Here is a 24,177-nt window from a genome sequence, read left to right as displayed (position 1 = left end):
TCCTGTATCTAATAAGAACACAGAAGTCCTCTCATAGCTTCAAAATTTAGGAAATAAAGGTTTCCCCCTTTGCAGGACACATGTATATTTGCATTGCATTAAAAATGCAATAAATAAGTATTGCTGCTTGTCAATCTAGAGAAAATCCATATATTACAAGTTACTTTAAAAAGCCTTTTTCAAAAACAAGGTTTCTGCAATCTCTAAGTACTGTTAGCAATACAAAACATGTAAATGTTTTAGGGACATTTTTATTGAAGGGAACATTAGTTATGAAGCAATTTGTGATTATATATTAAAACTCTTTGCAACTTTGTATTAAGTATGTTTGTCTCCTGTCAATACATTCATTTAATTACTCTTACTTCTGAGAATCTTGTCTGTGCACTGAGAGAGTTCTATGAACTTCATAGGTGCCACTTGACCTCAGTACATGTATGGCACATACAGCAATGGATTTTTAAACTAACAGCATGTGCATTATAGGATATGGGGTTTTGCATTAATAATGCCAAGCAGGCCTCAAAACTATTAGCTTGCAAAAATGGCAAAAAAGCTTGCCCCTCCGCCCCATGCCAGAAGGCGAGTGAGGGAAGAGTAATACAGCACAGATGTATTGCATGTCACAGCAAGCAGAGCTCACCTCTGACCCTGTGTATCAACCCCAACCATGTCCCACCATACGACAATGGCACCCGTAGACATCTCACTGCTTCCACGTCTCACAGGGCCTTCAGATGTAGCAGAAATACTATCCGAGCAGGCTTGGAGGCTGCAGTAATTTGACCACATGACCACTCATCACACATGACACCTGACTCCACTCCCTTCAACCACTTATGCAGCTTGTCCCCTCTCAGCGCTCCCAAACAAGACCGGCCTAGAAAAGTTCTAACACAGAACACAGAAGAAATTTCCCCCACTCAAAAAGAACTACTTCTTGCTTGATTAAACTGTAAAGGGCTTTTCTAGAGTGGTTGCTGGTTTTAAGGCAAATGCTCCTGTTTCACTTGTTCCAGTTCTTTATTTCATGGCAGCTGTGTTTATCTACCTCCAAGGAGAACTAGTGCTGTGTCTTGGCACCCTGGTACACTACTCGAACATTTCCATTTCCACAGACAAGGACTTTGGGCCCGATGTAGGTAAATCTCATTTACCGAATTTTACCGATTCACTATTCTAGATTCTGTAAATGAGATGTAGGAAATAATTCGGTAATTTTTACAAAATCGGTATGATTCGGTAATTACCGAATCGGTATTTACCCATTCAGTAATTGCCATTGATTGCTATGGGCCTTGAGGCCCAAAGGAATCGATGTCAATTACCGAATCGGTAAATACCGATTCAGTGAAATTACTGAATTTTCAAGGGGGACAGGGTGTCACTTTGACACCCTGTTGCACCCCTGTTTCTGGCTTGTGTGCCATGTGACATACATGCATGCCCTTAGGGCATGTATGAGTGCCACATGGCAAAGGCGTACATGCACAGATGTGCATGTACACTGGAATTCATTATTTACCACAAAATATTATTTCATGGTAAATAACGAATTCTTAAGGGCCTGTGGCACTGTTTTCATTGCCACCTACATCTAGATTTACCGATTCGGTAAATTTACCGATTCAGTAAATTTACTGATTCTGTAAAATTTACGGCCCCTACATATAAAAAACCAAATACCAGTCGGTAACGGCCGACCGGTATTTGGTGTCCTACATCGGGCCCTTTATTACGAGAACACAATGCAAAAAAAGCGCAAAAAGCTATACTTAAGATCTATACATCCCCATTAGCATTTGCATAAAATTGGTGCATCTAAACTAATGAAAAGGTCATCACCGTGTGGTTTTACTGTCCATTTTGTAGGCTAATATGAGGGAGGTTTAATATTTCAGTGTGTTCTCCTTTTGGGCATATAGGGCTAGATGTAGGTAAATAAGATTTACCGATTCGGTATTTTAGAATCTGTAAATCCTATGTAGGTAATAATTCGGTAAAAATTACCGAATCGTTAAGATTTGGTAATTACCGAATCGTAATTACCGATTCGGTAATTGCCATTCATTCCTAGGCCCATAGGAATGAATGTCAATTAAAGAATCGGTAAATACCGATTCGGTAAAATAGGGAAATAGTCATGGGTGCAGGGTGTCACTTTGACACCCTGCTGCACCCCTGATTAGTGCTTGTGTGCACATGTGGCACACATACATGCCCTAAGGGCGTGTATGTCTGTCACATGGCACAGGTGTAAATGCACATATTTGCATTTACATAGTAATTCGTTATTTACCACCAACTATTAGTAGGTGGTAAATAACGAATCCTTTAAGCCCAGAAGCACTGTTTGAAGTGCTTCCTACATTTCATTTACTGATTATGTAATTACCAAATCGGTAAATGATGATTCGGTAAATACCGATTTGTTATTTACCGAATCGGTAAATATGACCCCTACATAGGAAAAGTCTATTACCGGTCGTTAACGGCCGATTTCGCCCGTTACCGACCGGTAATAAGCCACCTACATCTGGCCCTAAGTACGCAGTCAGTCATGGACGATTATTCCCATTTTTGTACAAGTAGATGGTACTTGTAGTTTTACCTTTCTAAATATAAAAACTTGACTACAAGTACCAACATGTAAAATTATGCCAACTAAAAAGCCTGGAGTGGGTTAATAACGTCAAAGGCGGTGTATTGCAAGAAAAAGGCTAAAAGGTTCACCTTGCCCCACGCCAAAAGCCGAAAAGTGGAAGAAGGAAGGGAAAGGGAGACAAAAAGGGAATAACATTGAGAAGGAACTTTTTTAAAAACAGCCAATAAAATACTCTAGTTGCGGGCTTGCATGCTGGGAGGGCAAGTCGTGTGTGGCTACAGAAGGATCCTGGCTGAGGCAGCTCTGATGCGGAGGCAGGGTCCTGACAGTGCTGGTAGGGCTGGGGAGGCGTCACAAAGGTTGGTTACAATTTTTACTGCTGCTGGATTCTATTGCAGTCCCTCGCGTGCTTTAAAGGCAGAGCAGGGTCACACTAGTTGCTGGATGGATCTTGCATGTAGGCGGTGAAAGCAGAGTCGTCATAGGTGGTTCTAACCAGCTGTTGTGCTGATGGCTGGCACGGTGATGACGTCAGTGACGCTGCATTGTACAAAGGGAAGGGAAATCCAGAGATAAAATGTCTCCGTACAAAGGATTTCCCTTCCTGCTACGTCACGACGTATTTTACACCAGTGCGCATGCTCAACCGAGACACTAGTAAAAAAACAGGACATTTCTATGTTTAACCCCGACACTGAACAAAAACGGGGACATTTCTTTAATATTGAGAAAAGTACCGGGACACTGCTCCAAAAATCGGGACCGTCCGGGGAAACTCTGGACGTATGGTCACCCTACTTAGGAGCCACAGGCTCCAGAACCCACACCATATGCCCTGTCTGGAACTCAACCATCGCAGCCTGTTGGTCATACCATTGCTTCTGGAGCTCCTGGCAGGTCTCAAGTGTTTTATTTACTGTCTACGTGTATTCAGCCATCCTGGAACAGAGGCCAAGCACATAGTCCACTATATCCTGTTAAGGTTCAACAGGAGGTCTCTCCCATCCCTCCTTCACATAGCACAATGGTCCCTTGACGTTCAAATGGGGAGAACCCCAATCCCTTCTGTGGCACTTCCCTGTAGGCAAAAAGCAGGCATGGAAGTAGGACATCCCATTTCCTTCTGAGTTTTTCACGGAGTCAACCAATCCTACCTTTAATGGTCTTGTCGAATCTTTCAATAATGCCATTACACTGGGGATGGTAGGGGGTAATGAACCAGTAGGTCAATCCACACTCCTTCCACACAAATTACAGTTAGCCAGACATGAAGTTGGTACCTCTGTCTGACACTACCACCTTTGGGAAGCCCACCCTAGTAAAGATACTATTGATGGGCCAAGCCACTGCAGAGGCAGTGGTAGTCGTAAGTGGAATGGCCTCGGGATACCTGGTGGCATGATCCACTACCATCAGAATATATTGGGTTCCTGATGCTGTAGGAGGGTCAAGGGGATCAATAATGTCAATCCCTACCCTCTCAAAGGGAACCCGCACTACTGGAAATGGAATTAAGGGGGCCTTTGGGTGGCCACCTGTTTTGCCACTGGTTTGACAGGTGGCAGAGATGCTACAAAACTCCTTCACCTTATGGTGCTACCCTGGCCAGTAGAAGTAGCTGACTAGCCTACTCCAGGTTTTGGTCTGGCCAAGGTGTTCAGCTAGGGGGATGTCATGGGCCAACGCGAGGAAGAATTCCCTAAATGCCTGAAGCAGTACTGCTGTCCTAATAGCACCAGGTTTGGGATCTCTGACCTCAGTGTAAAGGATTCCCTCCTCTTGATAGGTCCTGTGGGAACCACTGAAATCACTACCTTCCTGTGCAGCAGCTTGCTGTCACAGGCTTTCAAGAGTGGGGCATGTCGTCTTTCCCTGGCCATAGTTCTACCCTAGAGGATCCCCATGAACCAAAAGCTCAGCCTGGTAAGGCTCCAACTCCTAAAGCTCAGTTCCCTCTGCGGCTGACTCTTCTTCCTCCTGAGGAGAAGGGTCTGGTGTCTGATTGAGAGCTGGCCCCCCAGTCTTTCTTTTGGAGGGCTGGGCCATTATTCCAGACTCCAGCAGCTCTTTTTCATTCTGGCATCTGCTCTGCGCTCTGGTTTTTACACACACGCAGTGTGGGATTCCAAGCATTTCTGCATGGATTGTCAGTTCTGCCTCAGCCCAGGCTGAGGACTCCAAATCATTACCAAAGATGCAGTCAACTGGAATTGAAGACACTGCTACCTCTTTTTTGCCAGCAACCCCTTCCCAGTCAAAGAACACCATTGCCATGGGATGGATTTGAATCACATTGTCAGCTTTGGTGACTGGTTAGGTCCTTCCTGGCAGATACTGTTCAGAGGACACCATCTGCCCTGTCACCATTGTGGCACTAGCACCAGTATCTCTCAAAGCCTCCAACCTAACCACATTAATAACAGGATGCTATCTGTAGATTTGCATATTAGTGGACCAGACAGCTAAGGACGGCAATGGGTGTTTTGGCCTCTTTCTTTTGGTCTTTCCCAGCAGTGGTAGTTTTGGTCACCCTTTTCTTGACCTAGTAGTCTGCCTTCTTCCCCAACTCTTGAGGAGAAAGTAGACATAGATCTACCAGGATTTGATGGCACTTCTCTTGGTAACAATTACTGAAAAGATGCTCCTTCATTATCAGATTATAAAGCTCTTCAAAGCCATGCATATTGTTACCAGCTAACCAACCTCCTAGTGATTTCACTGAGTAGTCTATAAAATCTACCCAGATCTGGCTCTCGGTTTTTCGAGCCTCCCTGAGCTGCATTCTATACTCTTCAGTGGTGAATCCAAAGGCCTCAATCGGGGTACCCTTCATGAGATCATAGAATTCATCATCTTTCTCACTGAGTGTCAGGAGTCTATCCCTGCATTTTCCTGATAACATTTTCCTCAGGATAGCAATCCACAGCTTCCTGTTGACCTGTCTGCTAATGCAGATCCTCTCAAAAGCAATGAACCGCTTGGTGATATCATCGCCCTTGAAGAATTTTGGGACAACCTTTTTAGGGGATTTTAGGGTCAAATAATCACTTTTCTCCCTATTTCCCCATAATTATCAGTGTGCTGCTACCAGGGCCCACCTCTTTATTCTCTTTTTCTATATCTAGGAGTTGAGCTTCTATAGCTACCCTCCTGGCTATTCTTTCCAGAGCAAGTTCGTCATCTGGAAGTGCTCCTCTGTCTTGGAGGTTAGAATCGTCACTCCCATTATCTGTGTTCTGATCTTCTGCAAGATCAGTGACATCCTGTGGATGCTCTTCGTCATACTTTGTCAAAAGCTCCTGGAGCTGGGATTTGGTAGGGTTTGACCCAGTCTTGAGGCCACAGGTTTTTCACTAGACGCTAAACTGTTGCATTGGTAGAGACAGGTAAGGTGTAAGGTTGACTTCCTCCACCTGTACCAGCTCTTCTGAGGTACTGTTTCTAGCACTCATTATTTTTATTAAGTCCTTTTTAGAGAGGAAAAAACCTAACACTGGTTGGCCAACTATAGTACGGTTTAGATTTTTTTAAAAGAGTTGTACTGAAAGGGACCTAACCAGGGTCCTAAAAATTATTTAAGCAGTTCGAAAAGTAGTCAGTTTGAAAAATATAAGCTAACTAAAGGCAATTTGTGACTTTACTCATTAAAAAAAAATGCTTAAACATACTTTGTTGAGTTTTTAGCAGACATTCAACAAGGCACATCAATATTGTAAATTACGTTCATTCAATTGTGCTCTTCGATGGACTGCAGTTACATATCTAAGGTAGTCTGGAGCATTGTGCCAGTAGCCAGTGCCAGTAGCCTAAGACCTCTATCCCCTCTATCCACTTAGTAAAGGTACTACAGGTTTCCTCGTATTCAGTTTATCAGGGTCTCTACTTTTAGTCCGTAGAATCACTGTTCAGCATTGTAAAGTGCCCCCATCTGTTTGTCCCACCCTTCCCACCCCCAGGTGTGTCACGTGTAGCCAATCACTTATCTACCAGATCTGGGGATGCCCTACTCTTTGCTCTCCTAGCTGTCATTATGGGTCATTGCTGGTATCCTAACAGTTTGAGGAGTTACCACCACTGCCAAGACCACTCTTGCGGTCTTACATAGCCACACTGGTTATAGTATTGCTCGATTAGTCAAATATTATTGTGGATTGGTCGAGGTACCTGTCCATAGACAACATCACTGTTGGTAGTCGAGGGACTAACTGTAACCCCTTAGATGAAGATAGCACAATCCATGCCAGTAGATTGATTCATGAAGTGATCAGATTCTTTGTTCTGCTATTAAGAGCAAGATAGTCCTGCTCACAACAGCTTACTTGAACAGCTGAGTGAAGAGGATCTCCGGGATGACTGAAGATTTCTCAAAAGATTTAGTAGTCCTGGTTGAATGTTATGGGAGAAATGTACCCATCAGAAAGGACTTAGTCTCCTTTTTGAATCGTGGAGCATCTGTGATTCTTTTAAAATTCGGTGGGAGCAAATTCCAAAATCTTGGTGTAGCTCCCGTCAATACTCTATCGTATGTACTTTTCTTATGGAAGAGTGCTGGTTTCAGTGAAAAATCCACTTATCCCCTCGAAGGTCATTCAGTGGAGTCATTCAGCGGAGTCTAAAGTGCGGGGTTCAGCCTTTGCTGTTGGGGGTGCCCTCCTGCTGGGTCTTCTCCCCTCTTGTTCTCTGGGTTCTTTAGCAATTCCACTAAGGCTGCCCATGCCCTAGCTGTCACCAGTATCTTTTTGCTCCCCGTTTTTTTGGCTGTTTGCAACCTGTCTGCAATTCTTTTTTCCACCCGAATATGTTAGGGCCGCTTCTCGATTTCCAATGGCTGGTAATATCCCTTTTTGCTAAGACCAGGCCTAGGTCCTGGAACCTACTCTTAACTTTATTTTTAGCCATGTGGGGAAACCAGTGTAACAGGCAAACACAGGTGCGACTGCTATCTCTCTTTCGGTCACATCTGCCATGATTGTGGTTACCTCCTCCCAAAAGTCTCCCAGATTCGGGCAGCTCCAGAACATATACAAGAAGTCTGCTCCTTCAATGTTGCAGCGTGGACAAGCTACTGTTTACGTATTAAAATATGTATTAATCTTGCCCGGAGTGAGTTAAGCTCTGTAAAATACATAGAAATGTACCAATTGCAACCTAGCATTTCTAGTGCTCTTCCATGCCCTTTCCACTTACTCCACCCACACTTTCCTATCTATAGGTTCGCCCAATTCACCTTCCTATTATTGATGCAACTTACTCCGAGGAGGGAGTGTCTCTTGTGTGAGTCGCATGTAAAGGCATGTGACCGCCCTAAAGGTTCCAGCCGCTGTTACCATATTCTGGCACCTTGCCGAAGACTGCGGTTCTGTGAGTCCCTCCCTCCAGTGATTTGTGACTTCACTCATGTGATCACTTTGTCAGAGTGGTTCAGCAAACACAAAGTCGTAGACCCCACCACAGATCCACCAGTGTAGGAAACCAACCTTTTTTTATAGTGCACCACAATGGGGTACACTGTGCAGAGAGATCAGGGAGATCCTTACTAATTAACGGAGGCAAAAATAGATAATACTAACACTCTATTTTTGTGGTAGTGTGGGAGAGCAGTTAGGCTTATTAGAGGGTAGTTATAAGCATTTGTTGTACTCACAGAGGCTATAAATGACACACACACACACTCAATGAATGAAGTTGAGACCAATGTACAACATTTTTACCTTTTTATATAAATATTTAGACCAAGAACTTTAGCTCGTGGAGTTCTGCTTTGGACATCTGCCATGCAGCAATGTGGGCTTCCCTGCACACGTTTGCCATAGGGATGGGCACTTTGCCGTTCAGTCCTGCAGGACTTCTGCGTGTGAAATTGGTCCTCAGACCCACCTCTGGAGAGGTATTGCTTGGGTATCTATTTTAAGGTAAGGAATCTGTGGCTAAAAGTCTCTATCCGATGAACAAGTTACCTGCCTTCAGTAACGCCTTATCTGTTAGAAACTAAACGCCTTATCTGGTAGAGACTCGATCTAGCCGCAGATACCTCCCGAACCCACACATTTCGTCACCTCTGTGAATGGATTTCTTGGGACAAGGACGTTCCCTTTCAGGTCCCCTATTTTCCACACCTGTGGTCAGTATACTTTGTTGCTTTGCGCTTCTGGTGTGGAAAGTCACAAAAAGTAACTGATGTCAGCGCATCTGGGTGGCGCCTATATAGGCACTGCAAATGTCATTTCCAGTACCGATGATGACAAAGATGCCACGCGGAGCCAAAAGACGCCAGTTACCGGCATGCAAGGGTACTACTATGAAATATTTCTGGATCCAGTCTGACGCCGAAGGATAATTCTAAGGTAAGGAATCTGTGGCTAGATAGTCTGTACCAGATAAGGCATTACTGAAGATAAGTAACTTGTTCATTTGAGCTACAACCTCTTTACCACCTTTTTGAGTCTGACACAGTGCCACTGCAATTTCGGCATCCGCTGCAGACTGATTACCTCTGACTTACTCAACAGAGCTATAGGCACCAGTTTGGCCATTGGCAGGCACACCTGAATGCGATCTACTGGCTTTTTGGGAGACGTTCAGGCCAGTATTGTAGACATGCTATTTGACACCCCCGTCTTTTTGAAGATAAAACAGATTTGGCACTAGAGCACCTCAAGCATTGTAGGGCCATAGAACATGCCCTGTTATGTTATGTTATGTTATGTTATGAAGCAAGGAAAGGCAAAGCTGTGCAGAAGAGGACATCTCACACTGAATCGTACTCTGCATCAAATTCTGCTATGCATTGGCCAAAAAGTAGCCTCGTGAGGGCTTTTAAGCTCATACTACCAGGGCTAAGTCTACTACCACTGCAGTGGCGTGTGAGGTGTTGTACTGGCATGTGGGTGTCACTTCATATATTCATGAGTCGCTATTGCTGCCTTAGTCAACCAGGTCTGCCAGGAAGGGCACTTTGCCCACTCAGTTCTTCAGGAATTTTTTTGTATGAGTTAGTTCACGGACCCACCACCTAGGTGGTATTGCATGGGTATCTATTTAAAAGGTGAGGGATCTGTGGTTAGAAGTCTTTATCAGAGTAACAAGTTACTTACTTTCTGTATAGATCTTTCTAGTAGAGACTAACTGAAGATTCCTCACTAACCCTCACCCCTTCCCATTCCGTGAACTGGCCTCTTCATAAATAAGATACCAATTAGGGAATCTAAACACTGGTCTCAACCAATCAAATTCACCCCACGTCTGCGTGTTACGGAAGTACCTTGAAAGAAACTGGTGTCAGTGTTCATGGGTGGCACCTATATATGCCCCGCGTGTCACATCCTGCACGAACGATGTAGACAGTGAGCCACCAGTGCCACTTGCTGTAACACAGGGGTCTTGCTGAAGATTTTCCAGATCTAGTTTGATGCTTGGGGGAATATTCAAAAGGTGAAGAATCTGTGGTTAGAGTCTCTTCCAGAAAGAGCATTCCCGAAGGTAAGTAACCTGTTCATCAGGAGAATAAATGGTATGAGGACCTCCAGGATGCCAGTGGTCTAAATACCTTCCCATACAGTTGATTTATTTGTACCTCCAGGACCTGCCATAGAGAAAAGAACCTCTGTCACCATGGTTGTGCAGAGGGCAGCAGAGGTTCTTGATCTTCAGATTGCTACCCAGGACATAAAGACCAATGTCTTGACATGTGCTTCAGCCTGGCCATACAAGTTATGAACCCCTTCTGCCTTTAAAGGAGGCTTTAACAGACACACTTTTGGAAACCTGGGCTAAGTAAGCCATGTTCAGGTTCTTTGTCAATCGGCAGGTTTTAAGATGCCATTGCCATGCTCCGGGCAACGCAGACTTGCTTAACTAAGACCCTACTTCCAAGAGCTTGGTGGTAATGGCTTTGTCAGCAAGATTTTCCCAATTCCATTCTCGACAACTCCTCCTTACAGGGAATCGAAGAGGAAAGAGATCTGTGGTAAAAGGGCATTCTCATCTTTCAACTTGGCTCTTCGTTCTGTTAATGCCAATTGCCTTCGAGGTCACTAATCTCATGCCCTGTGGGTCTCTAGCCCAAGTTTTGCCATTGGTTCTGGAAGAAGCTTGTGCTATCCTCTCTCACGTTATGCAGGACGGCTGCGATAGGGCCAAGTTTACTATACACTGCAGGCTGAAAACCACTGGTAGAGCAATAGCCACCAGTGTGGCCCTTCGTAGACATTCCTGGATGCAGTCCACTGGCTTTTCAGGAGTTGTTCAGTTCATTCTCATTGCCATACCATTCAACCATTCCTGCATTTTTGGGAACAAAACAGATTTGGCTCGGGAGCGCTCTAAAGATAGCAGGGCCATAGTGCATTTCATGGGCCCTTCTGCGCCTCCCAGTTACTTGTATCATCAATTTCATCCTCTCCTTGTTATGGTAGAGGATTTCAGTATCACCAACAGGTCTAGTCAGTGCAACAACACCCCCACCCCGCCGATTTGTTGGTGGCTGCAGTACCCATCGAGCACGTGGATAGCAGGGGCAGTGTGCGACCCAGACCTCCACTCCTCCAGCAACCACAGCTACCAAGCCTCTTTAGCATATCCTTGACTGCACACAGCCATCCTGTCGGATGCAGGATCGGACATTTTCTCCTAGAGGTCGCAGGGGTAACTTCAAACAAGTAGGTTACGCAATTGTTCAGCAGTCTCGCTGATGGAGGCCCATCTGTTCCTGTTGCAGCAAGAAGTGCAGATTCTTTTAGCCAAAGGAGACATAGACAGCGTGGTGACGCCAGAAGTGGGTAATGATTGTTATTCCCGGAACATCTTTATGCCGTACAAGGATGGAAGCCTCCGTTCCATCTTAGATCCCTGCTCTCTCAGTGCCTTCTTGCAGAAGGACAAATTCAAGACCCTCACGCTGGCCCAGGTTTTGTGTCTTCGACCCTGGAGACTGAATGGTAGCATTAGACATGCAGGATGCTAATTTCCACAGCCCTGTGGTGTAGGTCCACAGTCATTACCTGAGGTTCAAGGTAGGTTAGGAGCGTTTTCAGTTTGCTGTGCTCCACTTTGGCCTCACCAGCGCTCTAGGGTGTTCGGGAAGAATGTTGTTGGTGGTTGCAGCGCACCTTCGGGAGTTAGAGGGCCACGTCTTCACCTACCTCAACAAGTGGCTGTTGAAGGCAGTCTCAACTCAGGCAGTTGTCCCCCATCTCCGGCAAACCTATTAAGATCATTAGAGTTCACTATCAACATGTCACACCTGACTGCTTCGCAAGCGGTTCTTTTCATCAGAGCCATTCTGGACATGGAGTTGATTCACGCCTATTCCCTAAAGCAGAGAGTCCAGGGGTCTGGGCTATGATCTTCAGGTTTCAAACTATGTCCTCGATCTCAGGATGAATCTGAGGCTGCTGGAACTGATGACCTCTTGCATCCTGCTGGTCAAGCAATCCAGATAGCATATGAGGGCTCTGCAGTGGGTACAGCACCGGGGGGGATCTTTATGATCTGGGCCATGTTTCAGAGGAGACACAAAGTGGTTCCGCACATAGCAATATCAAAGTCTTTAGAGATCAATTGAATGACAGTATATGTGTACACATAGAGGAATTTCCAGATGTTGTTTCTTTTTCCAAAAAGTTCTTTATTGAGATGTTTTTCAGATCATTCAGTTAAAATCCAGTCGTGCCTCCATTCCACCCTGGCCATTTTCAGCCAGTTTGGCAGCCAGAGGAGGGTGAGGAAGACTCGGAGGGGTCTGAGCACCCTCTCACTCCCCAGGTGGAGTAGGATCAGGACTGGAGAGAGAGAGGACCTTGGGCATGCCAGTGGTCTAGACACCTCACCAGACCTTGGCATGTTGTCTCCTCCTACCGTGGCTACGGAGGAGAGAGTGTCTTACGCAGTGGTGTTGCGTAGGGCGGCCAAGGCCCTACACCTCCAGCTACCTACTGTGCCAGTCAGGACTAACCTCCTGACAGAGGTGCTTCAACCGGCAGCAAGCTCTATGGAACCCCTGCTGCCGTTTAATGAAGCCCTCACTGACATCTTTTGGGCACCAGGCCCAGGCCCAACACAGGGGCTCCCCGAGAGCTTGGTAGTCCAAGCCGCTATGTCCCAAAGTGCATTTCTTACCGCACCACCGGACAGGGAATCCAAGAAGCTGGATAAGCTTGGGAAGAAGTTGTTTTCTTCCTCCAGCTTAGAGCTGCGGTCGGTAAACACTGCATCCCTCTTGGGCAGTTATTCCCACTCCGTGTGGGATACGGTGGCGAAAGTGCTGCATCACTGTCCGGAGGTGGCCCGGGCTGTGCTCTCCCGTGCTGTTGCCGAGGGGAGAGACGCAGCAAAGTTCTCCATCTGCTGTGGACTAGACACTGGTGACTCACTGGGTAGGACCTTTTTAACGTCGGTGGTGCTTCACCGTCACCCCTGGTTGAGATTGACTGGCTTTTCGGGGAATGTCCAGAACCCTTTGATGGACATGCCCTTTGATGGCCGTCGCCTTTTTGGCGACAAGGCAGACAGTGCGCTAGAGCGCTTCAAGGACTCTCGGGCTACGGCCAAGTTCTTGGCCCTCTCCACTATGCACCCTGCATTGTCTGCCTTTCGCCCTTTTCGTGGCTACTGAAGGGGTGCCCCAACACGTTCCTTTCGAGGCCACAGCCACCACAAGCTGTTCAACTTCAGTGCTGCAGGGGATGTGGGAACCACCAACGTGGTTCTGGGGTTCAGCGTGCGGGTCAGTCCACCACTGCACCCTCTGCAGCAGCCTCCAAATCCTCCTAGTTCGACCTTTCAGGCATATCAAATGCCAGTGGGCGGCAGGATCTGCCTTCACCTCCTCCACTGGCACACCTCTACGTCGGACTGGTGGGTTTTGCAGATAGTCCAAAGAAGCTACTCCCTCCCCTTCAAGACTATCCCTCCAGCCGTGCCACCCCAGTACCATTGCATGTCAGGGGATCATCTGGCCCTTTTCCAACAGGAAGTTACGGCACTGTTGGGCCAAGGGAGCCATTGAGCGCATTCCTGCCCCAGAAGTAGGTCGTGGTTGCTATTCCCACTACTTTCTGGTGCTCATGAAGGACAAGGGCCTGCATCCTATCTTGGATCTCAGGGGCGTCAACCGCGTCCTCCGGAAGGAGAAGTTCAAAATGTTGACCCTGGCTCAGGTCTTGTCTACCCTCGACCCTGGAGACTGGATGGTAGCGTTGGACTTGCCGGACGCTTATTTTCACATCCCCGTCCTGCCGGCCCACTGGCGTTACCTTCTGTTCACAGTAGGCCATGAGTACTTTCAGTTTACCGTGCTCCCCTTTGACATTACCAGCGACCCTCTGGTGTTCACGAAAATGATGGCGGTGGTCGCAACTCATCTGCGCAGATCAGGGTTCCAATCTTACCCTATCTCGACGACTGGTTGTTGAAGGCGGGCTCGCCCCAGACAGTCGTCACCCACCTCCAGACTACGGCCGTCCTCCTGCATTGGCTGGGGTTCTCATCAATGTGCCAAATTCACACCTGACCCCTCTCAGAAGCTCCTCTTCATTGGACACAACGCAGTTTCGGGTTTATCCTCCCGAACAGCAAGTCTGGGATATTCGGGCTATGATTCTGATCTTTCAGCCTCTATCCCGTGTTTCGGTCAGGGTGATCCTGAGGCTTCTAGGCCTCCTGGCCTCCTGCATCCTGCTGGTCGATCATGCCAGGTGGCATATGCAGGGTCTGCAGTGGGACCAGAAGTTCCAGTGGGCACAGCATCAGAATCTGCTGATTTTGTCCAGATCTCGGAGGGCACTGCACGACAATTGCAGTGGTGGCTATCGAAGCAGGATTGAGTCAATGGCAGCTCCCTCTCCCTTCCCCAACCAGAGCACACAGTGGCGACAGATGCATCCCTTGTGGGATGGGACGGTCACATGGGAGAGGTGGAGATCAGAGGCCTCTGGTCTCCGGCGGAGTCAATCAATCAAAGAATTTGTAAAGCTCGCTATTTACCCATGAGGGTCTCAAGGCGCTGAGGGGGATAATGGGGGGGGGCTGCTACTGCACAAAGAGCCAGGTCTTGAGGAGCCTCCTGAAGGTGAGCAGGTCCTGGGTCTGCCGCAGATGGGTGGGGAGGGTATTCCAGGTCTTGGCGGCGAGGAAGGAGAAGGATCTGCCGCCGGAGGTTGTACGTTGGATGCGCGGGACTGCGGCAAGGGCGAGGCTGGTGGAGCGGAGCTGGCTGGCGGGGGTGTAGAAGTTGAGTCTGTTGTTCAGGTAGGCTGGTCCGGTGTTGTGGAGTGCTTTGTGTGCGTGGGTGAGGAGCTTGAAGGTGATCCTCTTGTTAACGGGGAGCCAGTGCAGGTCTCTTAGGTGGGAGGTGGTGTGGCTGTGGCAGGGGACGTTGAGGATCAGTCAGGCGGATGCGTTTTGGATGGCCTGTAGTCATCGCAGGTGTTTGGCCTGGATCCCTGCGTAGAGTGCATTGCTGTAGTCCAGTCTGCTGCTGACGAGGGCTTGGGTCACTGTTATTCTTGTTTCGGTCGGGATCCACTTGTAAATCCTGCGAAGCATGCAGAGGGTGTTGTAGCAGGAGGAGGAGATGGCGTTGAGCTGTTTTTACATGGAGAGGGAGGAGTCGAGGATGAATCCTAGGTTGCGTGCGTGGTCCGTGGGTGTTGGAGCTGCTCCCAGTGACGTCGGCCACCAGGAATCGTCCCACGCAGATGGGTGGGACCTATGATGAGGACCTCCGTCTTGTCTGAGTTCAGTTTCAGACGGCTGCTCCTCATCTACTCGGCGACGGCCTTCATTCCCTCTGTGAGGTTGTTTTTGGCAGTGTGCGGGTCCTTGGTGAGGGAGAGGATGAGCTGGGTGTCGTCGGCGTATGAGATGATGTTCAGGTCATGCTGGCGGGCCACTTGTGCGAGGGGGGCCATGTAGGCGTTGAACAGGGTCGGGCTGAGGGATGAGCCCTGGGGAACGCCGCAGATGATGTCGGAGGCTTCGGATCGGAAGGGTGGGAGGCGGACTCTCTGGGTTCTGCCGGAGAGGAAGGACGTGGTCCAGTCCAGGGCCTTCTGCTGGATTCCGGCTTCTTGGAGGCGTGTTTTTAGTGAGCGGTGGCAGACCATGTCGAAAGCGGCTGACAGGTCCAGGAGGATGAGGGCTGAGTCCAAGCTCCACATAAACCTTCTGGAGCTTCGGGCAATCTGTCTTGCACTAAAAGCATTCCTTCCTTCTGTCTGGGGAAGAGTAGTGCAGGTATTCACGGACAACTGCACCGCCATGTGGTACTGCAACAAACAAGGCGGGTGGGGTTGTGGACCCTATGTGTCTGGACATGACTGGGACATCTGGGCATATCCCTGGTGGGTCAAGACCTGGCAGGTTAACTGAACCCCAGGGCGGACGAACTCAGCTGCAGGTGCATAATGGATCAGCAGTGGCGACTTCACTCGGAGGTGGTGCAAGGTGTCTTTCAACAGTGGGGAGAGCCTTGGTTAGATCTATTCGCCACCGAATAGAATGCTCAATGTCAGGAATTCTGTGCGTTGGAATTTTCAAGGCGCCATTCACTCGGCGCCGCTTTTCGTCGCAAGTGGAGTTGCGGTCTGTTGTACACCTTTCCGCCTATACCACTTCTGCCCAGAGTGCTGAAGAAAATCAGGCGCAACCGGGCCAAAGTCATTCCTGTGGCTCCGGATTGGGCACAAAGAGTCTGGTATCCTGAGCTGCTCAACATGACCATCGATCCTCTGATCAGACTGCCTCTTCGGGAAGATCTTCTGTCGCAGCAGCAGGGGCTGTCCTCCATCCGAACCTGTCCAGCCTCCACCTCCTTGCGTGGAGATTGAGCAGCAGCAGTTGATGTAATTTGACTTGCCTCTTGAAGTTTGTGATGTAATCTTGGCAGCCAGGAGTCTCCCCACAAAGACGGTATACACCTGCAGGTGGAATAAATTTGTGGCATGGTGCACAGCAAAGGCTGTGGATCCCCTTTCTGCCCCTCTTTCTGAAGTACTCTTCCTTCTCTCTTTAGCCCATTAGGGCTCTGTTCTGGGCACTATCAAGGGCTACCTTTCTGCAATCTCGGCTTTTCTTCGGCTGCCAGATCAGCCTTCTCTCTTCATGTCCCCAGTTGTTACCCGTCTCTTGAAAGGCTTAACACATCTTTTTCCTCCAATTCCATTCGTTATGCCTCAGTGGGACTTGAATCTTGTGCTGATTTATTTGATGTGCGCTCCCTTTGAGCCGCTTCATAACTGTCCTTTACGTCTCTTGACTCTCGAGACTACTTTCGTGGTAGCCATCACTTATGCTCGACAGGTGAGTGAGCTCCAGGCCCTTTCCTCCAAATCTCCTTTCCTGTCTCTCCATCCGGACAAGGTGGTTCTTTGGATCAGTCCATCCTTTCTTCCTAAGGTTGTCACTGCCTTCCACATCGGGCAGACCATTACTTTTCCCACCTTCTTTCCGCCTCCGCATCCTTCAAAGGAAGAAGAGAGGCTCCACCGTCTGGACCCAAAGCGTACGCTCTCCTTCTATCTGGGTCGTACAAAACAGTTCCGGGTGGATGATCAACTTTTTGTTGGCTACGTTAGTGCTACGAAGGGGCGGGCCATACACAAACGCACCATTTCTCGATGAGTCGTGTTGTGTATTAAGTCTTGTTACTCTCTGGCTAAAAAGGAGCCTCCAGTCGGGCGACGGCAGCCACTACTGCCTTGGGAAGAGGAGTGCCTCTGAATGACATCTGTCAGGCAGGCACGTGGGCATCACTGCACGCGTTTACCAAACACTACTGCCTGGATAGCCAAGTCCGGAGAGACGGCTTCTTTGGCCGTTCTTTTCTCCAGGATATTCTGGTGTGATCTTGGTTCGCAGATCCACCCCCGGGGTTGGTATTGCTGGGGTATCTATTCAATATATCTGTAAGAAACATTTGTTAGTTATAGATTCCTTACCGCCCCCCCCATCCTCCCGGTTCTGCAAACTGATTTCTAGGGTTAAGGACATCCTTTCCGGGCCCTAGTTTTGTGCATCAATGGTCAGTGTCTTGCATGGCTCTGCGTTTCTGGCGTGGAAAGTCGTATACAGAACTGACGTCAACAAGCGAGGGCAGCGTCTAAGTAGCTGCCGTGACATCATCCCGGCAACCAAGACGCCGAAAGCAGAGCCGACCAACGCCACCTTCCAACGCGCAGAGGTACTGCTGACGAAAAATCTTTCCGGATCCAGTCTGACACGTGGGGTAATTCTAAGGTAAGGAATCTATAACTAACTAATGTTTCTTACAGATATATCATTACAGAAGGTAAGTAACTTGTGCGACTTCGATCCTCGCGCACCAGACGTTCTGCCTTATTTCCAGGGAGGCTCTGAGAACCCGACTTGTGGTTCATTGTGACCGGATTGTCTGGTGCAACTCGGATCAACGTGCACCAGACTTTGTGCATCACTTACCTTGGAGCGCTGGGAAAGCTGGACCCCCGACTCGCCCTCAGTGAGGCGAATCAACTGCTATCTCCTCACCTGTCCCGATTACTTAGTGTTGCCAAGTAGTATCGCCCGCATCGGGCCTGGGTGATTGGAGTAAGTGACTGGGCTGAGGAACACTTCGAGAGCTATCAGAAGCGGGTCGAGAGACTGCGTGACCCCCCTTGGTAGAACTGGGCTGGTACGGGAAGGCTAATTGAGGGACCTCTTGATTGAACTGGGACAGCCTCTAGCCCTTTTTCTGTTCCATATAAAGTGGGTGAACTACCTGAGTGGTTGGTAAATTTCCTGAGTGGTCGCCAACACCTCATTTGTCGACTGTTGCCTGGCTGCACTGATAGTTGTTACTCCAGCCTTCTCCTGTGGGCCCCTCATTAAGTGTGACTCCAGCCTTAAACCGGAAGAGTTCAAGGTGATTTTTTTTTTACTCGGGTCTGTGGTAAGAGTAGTGGGGTTTAACTGAGGGTTGTAGGAGGGATCGTGCTACAGGGTCCACATTCATATTGTCAACTGACCTGCCAGATATCATTTGCACCACATTACAGTGCTGACTTGCCGATATCCTTTGCACAACGTTACAATACTCTGTGAGTGTGGGAGAATGAGCTGCATGAGAACAGCTTGACAATGTTTGCAACGCGCAGCGGTGTTGTTTTACTGGTTTGTTTGATTACCTAACGAATATTCCGCATAGACATTGGCTTTTTGCCATGCAACCTTGTACTACAGTGCTGCTGAAAAGTGTTTTAAATTCCTGTGTTTACACATTGCTGATATTGTTGTGACCTGGGGTGCACCCTAGTAGTGTGTGGATTTGAATTGTGCTTTTTTGCCAGTGTGGGCCCAGTTCTGACTGCGAATCGCACTGCATAAGGCTGCTGGGGTAAAATAGGATTTTTCCCAAACGTGTATATTACCTATGTGTTTTAACACTGTTGGGTCTAGCACTGCTAGTAATATTTCCAATTGTGATTTATGTCCACAAGATGTTTATGTTGTGTTAATTAATGTGTGTTGAATACAATCTTTATTTACATACATCACATGTGTAGTCTCTTTTGAGACTCTCATATTTATTGTGTGAGAGTGCTGTGCCAATACTTTACACATTGCCTCTTTAATAAGCCTGACTCCTTAGTGCCAAGCTACCCAAGGGTGAGTGCAGGTTATACAGTGAGTGTAATCACCTAACCCTGACAGGAGTGGTACGTTCTGCCTGGCTTGGGCACCTCCTCAGCCAACCAGGAAACACCAGTTCCAACACCAGTGCATTGTTTTAATGAGCAAATTTAAAGATCATAGTCATGTCAAAGGCCGTGGATAGATCTAAGAGAATTAACAGACACGAGTCACCGTTGTTCATAATATGTGGTACATCATTGATGGAAGTTTCAAACAGTTGAGTGAAAATTGTCAGAGAGATTGTCATTAATGTCGGCATCCTCTTTCGCTTTACTTGTCATATTAAGAATCATAATGATTCACATATAACTAGTTCGTAGCTTCTATATGAATACATATATTCGCTGTAGAGTTTTTCCTGCTGCTGTCTGTTTTGCTCAAATTGTGGGCTTATTCTCTTATGTAATTGTGTGTATTCAATTGGACAATGAGGACCATATTCTGTAGTATTATGAATAACTTATAATGTGTCTTAGAGATTGGAGAATTTTTTAGCATATTTTATCTTTATATTAGCAAACAATGGCCAGAAGACATTACCTATATCCCCAGTGCGCATTGTCACTGAAGCCTTTCTGTACCTTTCACTTATCAAATCAACTGTAGGCTAAAATAAACCTCCCTGCACGGCAGAACAACAAATGTATTTCCCAAATGGTTTCCTGTCCTGAGCAATGAGTTTTGTGGCCAGTTTATTATACTCACCTACCTTTATGCAATTTATGGATACATTTGATTGTGTAATTATTTTATGCGTGTGACAACATAAGAAATGTACAGGTCGTAAATTTGTAGAAAGTGTAAGCTTTTTTTTCTTCTGAACGTGCAGTCTTTCTAATGAAATAAAGACATGCTTATCTTGTTATTAATTCATTATTTTGTTTTGAAGTAACTTTAATCATACTTTTTAAATACTTCTCAGGAGCCTGGGTTGCACTGTTATTGAGATGCTGACTGAGAAACCACCCTGGGCAGAATATGAAGCCATGGCTGCCATTTTCAAAATCGCCACACAGCCGACCATTCCCCAGCTTCCTCTGAACACATCAGACTACTGTAGAGACTTCATAAAGCAGATTTTTGTAGAAGCTAAACAGAGACCATCAGCCGAAGAGCTCCTCAGGCATAGCTTTGCACAGCCTGTATACTAAAATAGTACTGGCTCAATGACTTGTATTGCAAACAATGTGCGCTGTGCTTTATTTCGTTAGGACATGATTACTCGTGTTTGAAGAAAATACCTCCACTGCACACCCAGGAATCAGAATTGTGGAGTTGCTTATCCTGGTGAAGTGTGACGTAGAAAAGCATTGTCAGGCATGGTATATGCCAGCATTGAGTGGCGCATCTCATGACATTGGGGCACTCAACTTCAATCGAACATTCACAGTGACTAACCTGTTGGTATTAAAAAGAAGTGCCTTTGGGTACCATGTTGAAGTCTGAATCCAAGATACATGTCATTCTGAAAAGCACAACAATTGTTTTTCTTTTGAACTTTGTGATGTTGATTCCTTTCAAGAGTTTGACAACCCAGAAGAAAGCTCCTGGTACGTCCAGCAGCAGCACACTAGCACTTCTCAGGGGCTATCCAGTACAACCAGCTGCACTAAAACGGTTGACCTTGGATTGTTCTGTTAGCAAAAATCAAAGCCATACATTGTTCAACATTGTTCATTTATTTCTACTTTAAAAAAAAGAAAAATAACTTAAACCATACATTTTCTGTGCCTTGCTTTTACTCATAAATGGTTTAATATAAGTATTCAGCATCTGAAGACAAATCTGCAATGTTTAGAGAATAAGTATCAAAAAATATGTGGTGTGTTTTTTAAACAATAAATCATTAATGTTTATTTCATCTAGAGGAATAGGCTTGATGGATTGGTTGAAGCAGGCTTTAAACCTACCAAGTTATTCCTCTCTTTTTACAGTTTTTGCTCGTCTATTGCAGTCGTAACTTAACAAAATTCTCTGTAGGTGTTGATTTCCAGTTAGATGGTACCCTGCAGGCTGTATCATGATATGTACTAGGTTCTTCTTTTGCAGGGTCGACACTCAAGCTATTACGCAGCCTCAGTGACTTTCCAAAGGCATGTATCCATTAAAGCCATTTGAGAGGCGACCAGTTGAGCTACTTTCCTTGTTTTCTTTAACCATCATTTGTGGATATGATGCTAAATTCAGCCGCCCAGTGTTGAGAAGTATATTGCATTCATTTGTTTGTGAGTCCGTTACTGTCCTAATCTGTAAGTAGGAAAATGGTTGAAACTTGAAACCGTGATGAACAGGTATCATCACTTCCATGTTTAATTCATTCGTCCTCAGCACACCTGCATGCCCAATATCTGTGTCCATGAAACTTGGGCTAGCGCATTCCAAAGCCTTTAAATATTTTAAACATTCAAACTCTTGTCATTATGTTCAGAAACTCTTCTTCATCTCTTCTGTGAATCATTTTGGCAAGACTTTTTTAGTTTCTTCAAATGCTCTTTTGGTATTTCACACTCTGGAAACCCTTAAAGAAAATTAGCGTATTGAGATTACACATTCTGACACTCCAGAAGCAATTGGGTGCCATGGTTCTAATTTTATGGCGTTTTTTGTCAAAACTGTTTTGATGATTTTGCATTTGAAAGCAGGTGGTGACATAGAAAAAAACAGAAGCGTATAGATGTTAAGCTGCCTTCCTTTTGCATCATTAAACTCTACTTGGAAGACCCTGCATTGTGTAGTCTCCTTTGCTACACAAACTGGTGAACAAGTGGGAAGAAGCATGGAAGGCAGTACTCACATTTGACCCGGCAAGAGGCCGCCTTTCTCAGCTACGGTAACGGTCATCGTTGTGGGTCGCGGTGCTGTGGTAACTTCAGCGATTCTCCAGTTATTGCTCTGTAGCCCGTGAGTGTTCCCATGGAGAAATTTCATTCTTCGTATAAGGCACTGAGGCGGTCGGTGCAGCACGCGCTGAGATGGTGAAGAGAGAACTTGAGTGATGTCGTCATCACGTTGCATCACATGATTGGGCAGCCATTTTGGATTGGGCTAGATTTTTGGTCCAGATCTGGAAAGGTGTTGAGTGGCCTGCATCTACAGCACACTTGTTTTACAGTCTTTAAAACGCTGCTTCTCATAACTTAGGAATTGGGAAGTTGGTTGCACCAGTGATAAGGTCACAATTGAAAAGAGGAAAAAAAAACACCTGCATTTACAGTGACAGGCACACCTGAAATTACACAATTACTGTGTTGTTAGTATTTTATTGAAACGCCTGGACTCAGAGTGATGGGCACACCTAAAATTATTCAACCACAGCGATTGCTATTTAACTAACATCATGGCTGATTAGCACACTGTGTTGTTAGTATTTTATTGAAATGCCTGTACTCACAATGACAGGCACTGTTGAAATTATTCAACCACAACTATTGGTATTTAATGTTTTGGATGATTAGCACATCTATGATATTGTGATTTCTTTGTTTGATTCTCTCCTCTTCTATATTAAAAATGGTCAATATTGCAGCTCCACCACATTTTTTTGCAGGCAGTTGTAGTACCAAAGAGGGAGTGCGAATGATGGTATCCTATGTTTTTGGCTTATGTGGACATGTTAGAGGATGAAGATTGCTCAGCAAAAAGGAAACTATTGTTATTAAAGCATTGTTTAGGAGGAGAAGGTGTGGGGGATATCAATGGTTTTGACCAAACCATAAAAAAATGGCATCCAGTTTGGAAGGAAGATTAATACTGCGATGGAAAGAATAAAGTTTTATTCATGTGCACAGAAGGAAGAGGAATCAATTGAAGATTACGTATCTGTGTTACGGACGTTGGCAGTATCTTTCACTTTTGAAACAATAACCTATGAAGAAGTCTTCAGGAGCCAAATAATGATGAAGACAAATAATAGTAAAAAGATCCAAGAAAGATTATTGCTTGGTACAGAATCCTCGTTAAGTCTAGTTGTTAATATCACAAGAGGACTTGAACAGTCCGAGAAGTTTGTAAAAGAAATTAGAGGCCATCGTGTCAGAATCCAAGATACTAGTGCTGAAGTTTTCATGGCGAAAACTCAGATGATTCCCAATAAAAACTTGATGACTCCGGTCAAGAAAGATGCTGAACCTAAAACATTGATTCTAAATATTATGGTAAAAGAAGTGGTATCACTTGGTAGAAGTTCATACCATGTAGGGAACTTTAAGGGCTGTCTCATAAGCGATGTGATGCTACAAACATGACTGGGGGAGACATCCCTTAAGGATAAGATCCCTCACTCAACCAAGGGTGACATGCTTCATCATATGGGTCCTCCTTACCAGTGTAGAAATCCTAGTCAACACTGGGAGCTACTACTCCGGTGTTTAAGGGAGGAGCTCAGAAAGGGTACATAGATGACATTTTTGTCATCTGGCGAGGTAATGAAGACACTCTCAAACTATTTCATGAATGGCTAAACCAGCAGGATGACTTTCTAAGATTCACATTGGAATGCTCAAGATCTAGTCTTCCATTTCTAGATTTGCTGATTAAACCAAGTAACGGTGTCCTGGTGACAGAGTTATACAGAAAACCCACCTCATGCAACTCTCTCTTACCCTTCCAAAGCTACCATCCACGAGCTCTTCGTGAAAATTTGCCATTCGGGCAGTTTTTACGTATAAGACGTAATTGTACCGAACTGGCTGAATATGAGAAGCATGCAAGGGCACTGACACTCGATCTGAAAGAAAAGAAATACCCCACACAGTTAATTCGAAACTCAAAGAAAAGAGCAGCCAGCAATAACAGAGATGCGTTGTTAGAGAAGAGTGCTCCCAAGGAAACAAACAAGCGAATTACGTTTGTCAATACCTTTTCAAGCTTTTCCAACTCAGTAAAGAAGAGCATCAATAAACATTGGAGTATCTTAAATCTGG

The 24,177-nt window shown here is 46.1% G+C and overlaps 1 protein-coding gene across 2 annotated transcripts in view; it reads left to right on the top strand.

The window, feature by feature from the left end:
* The window catches only part of MAP3K3 (mitogen-activated protein kinase kinase kinase 3), a 1,347,292-nt gene extending 1,326,176 nt beyond the window's left edge, over positions 1-21,116 (top strand). For both annotated transcript variants that reach the window (XM_086923814.1, XM_086923815.1), the window contains exon 16: positions 20,178-21,116. In XM_086923814.1, coding sequence (XP_086779940.1) covers positions 20,178-20,406 — 229 coding nt within the window. In that variant the 3' untranslated portion in view covers positions 20,407-21,116. The remainder of the gene's footprint in view (positions 1-20,177) is intronic.
* Positions 21,117-24,177: the final 3,061 nt, after the last annotated feature.

Source organism: Lissotriton vulgaris, chromosome 5 (genome assembly GCF_964263255.1).
Source record: "Lissotriton vulgaris chromosome 5, aLisVul1.2, whole genome shotgun sequence".
NCBI classification, from domain to species: Eukaryota; Metazoa; Chordata; class Amphibia; order Caudata; family Salamandridae; genus Lissotriton; species Lissotriton vulgaris.
The sequence above is the reverse complement of the archived record's forward strand: the minus strand, read 5'-3'. Positions and strand labels throughout refer to the sequence as shown.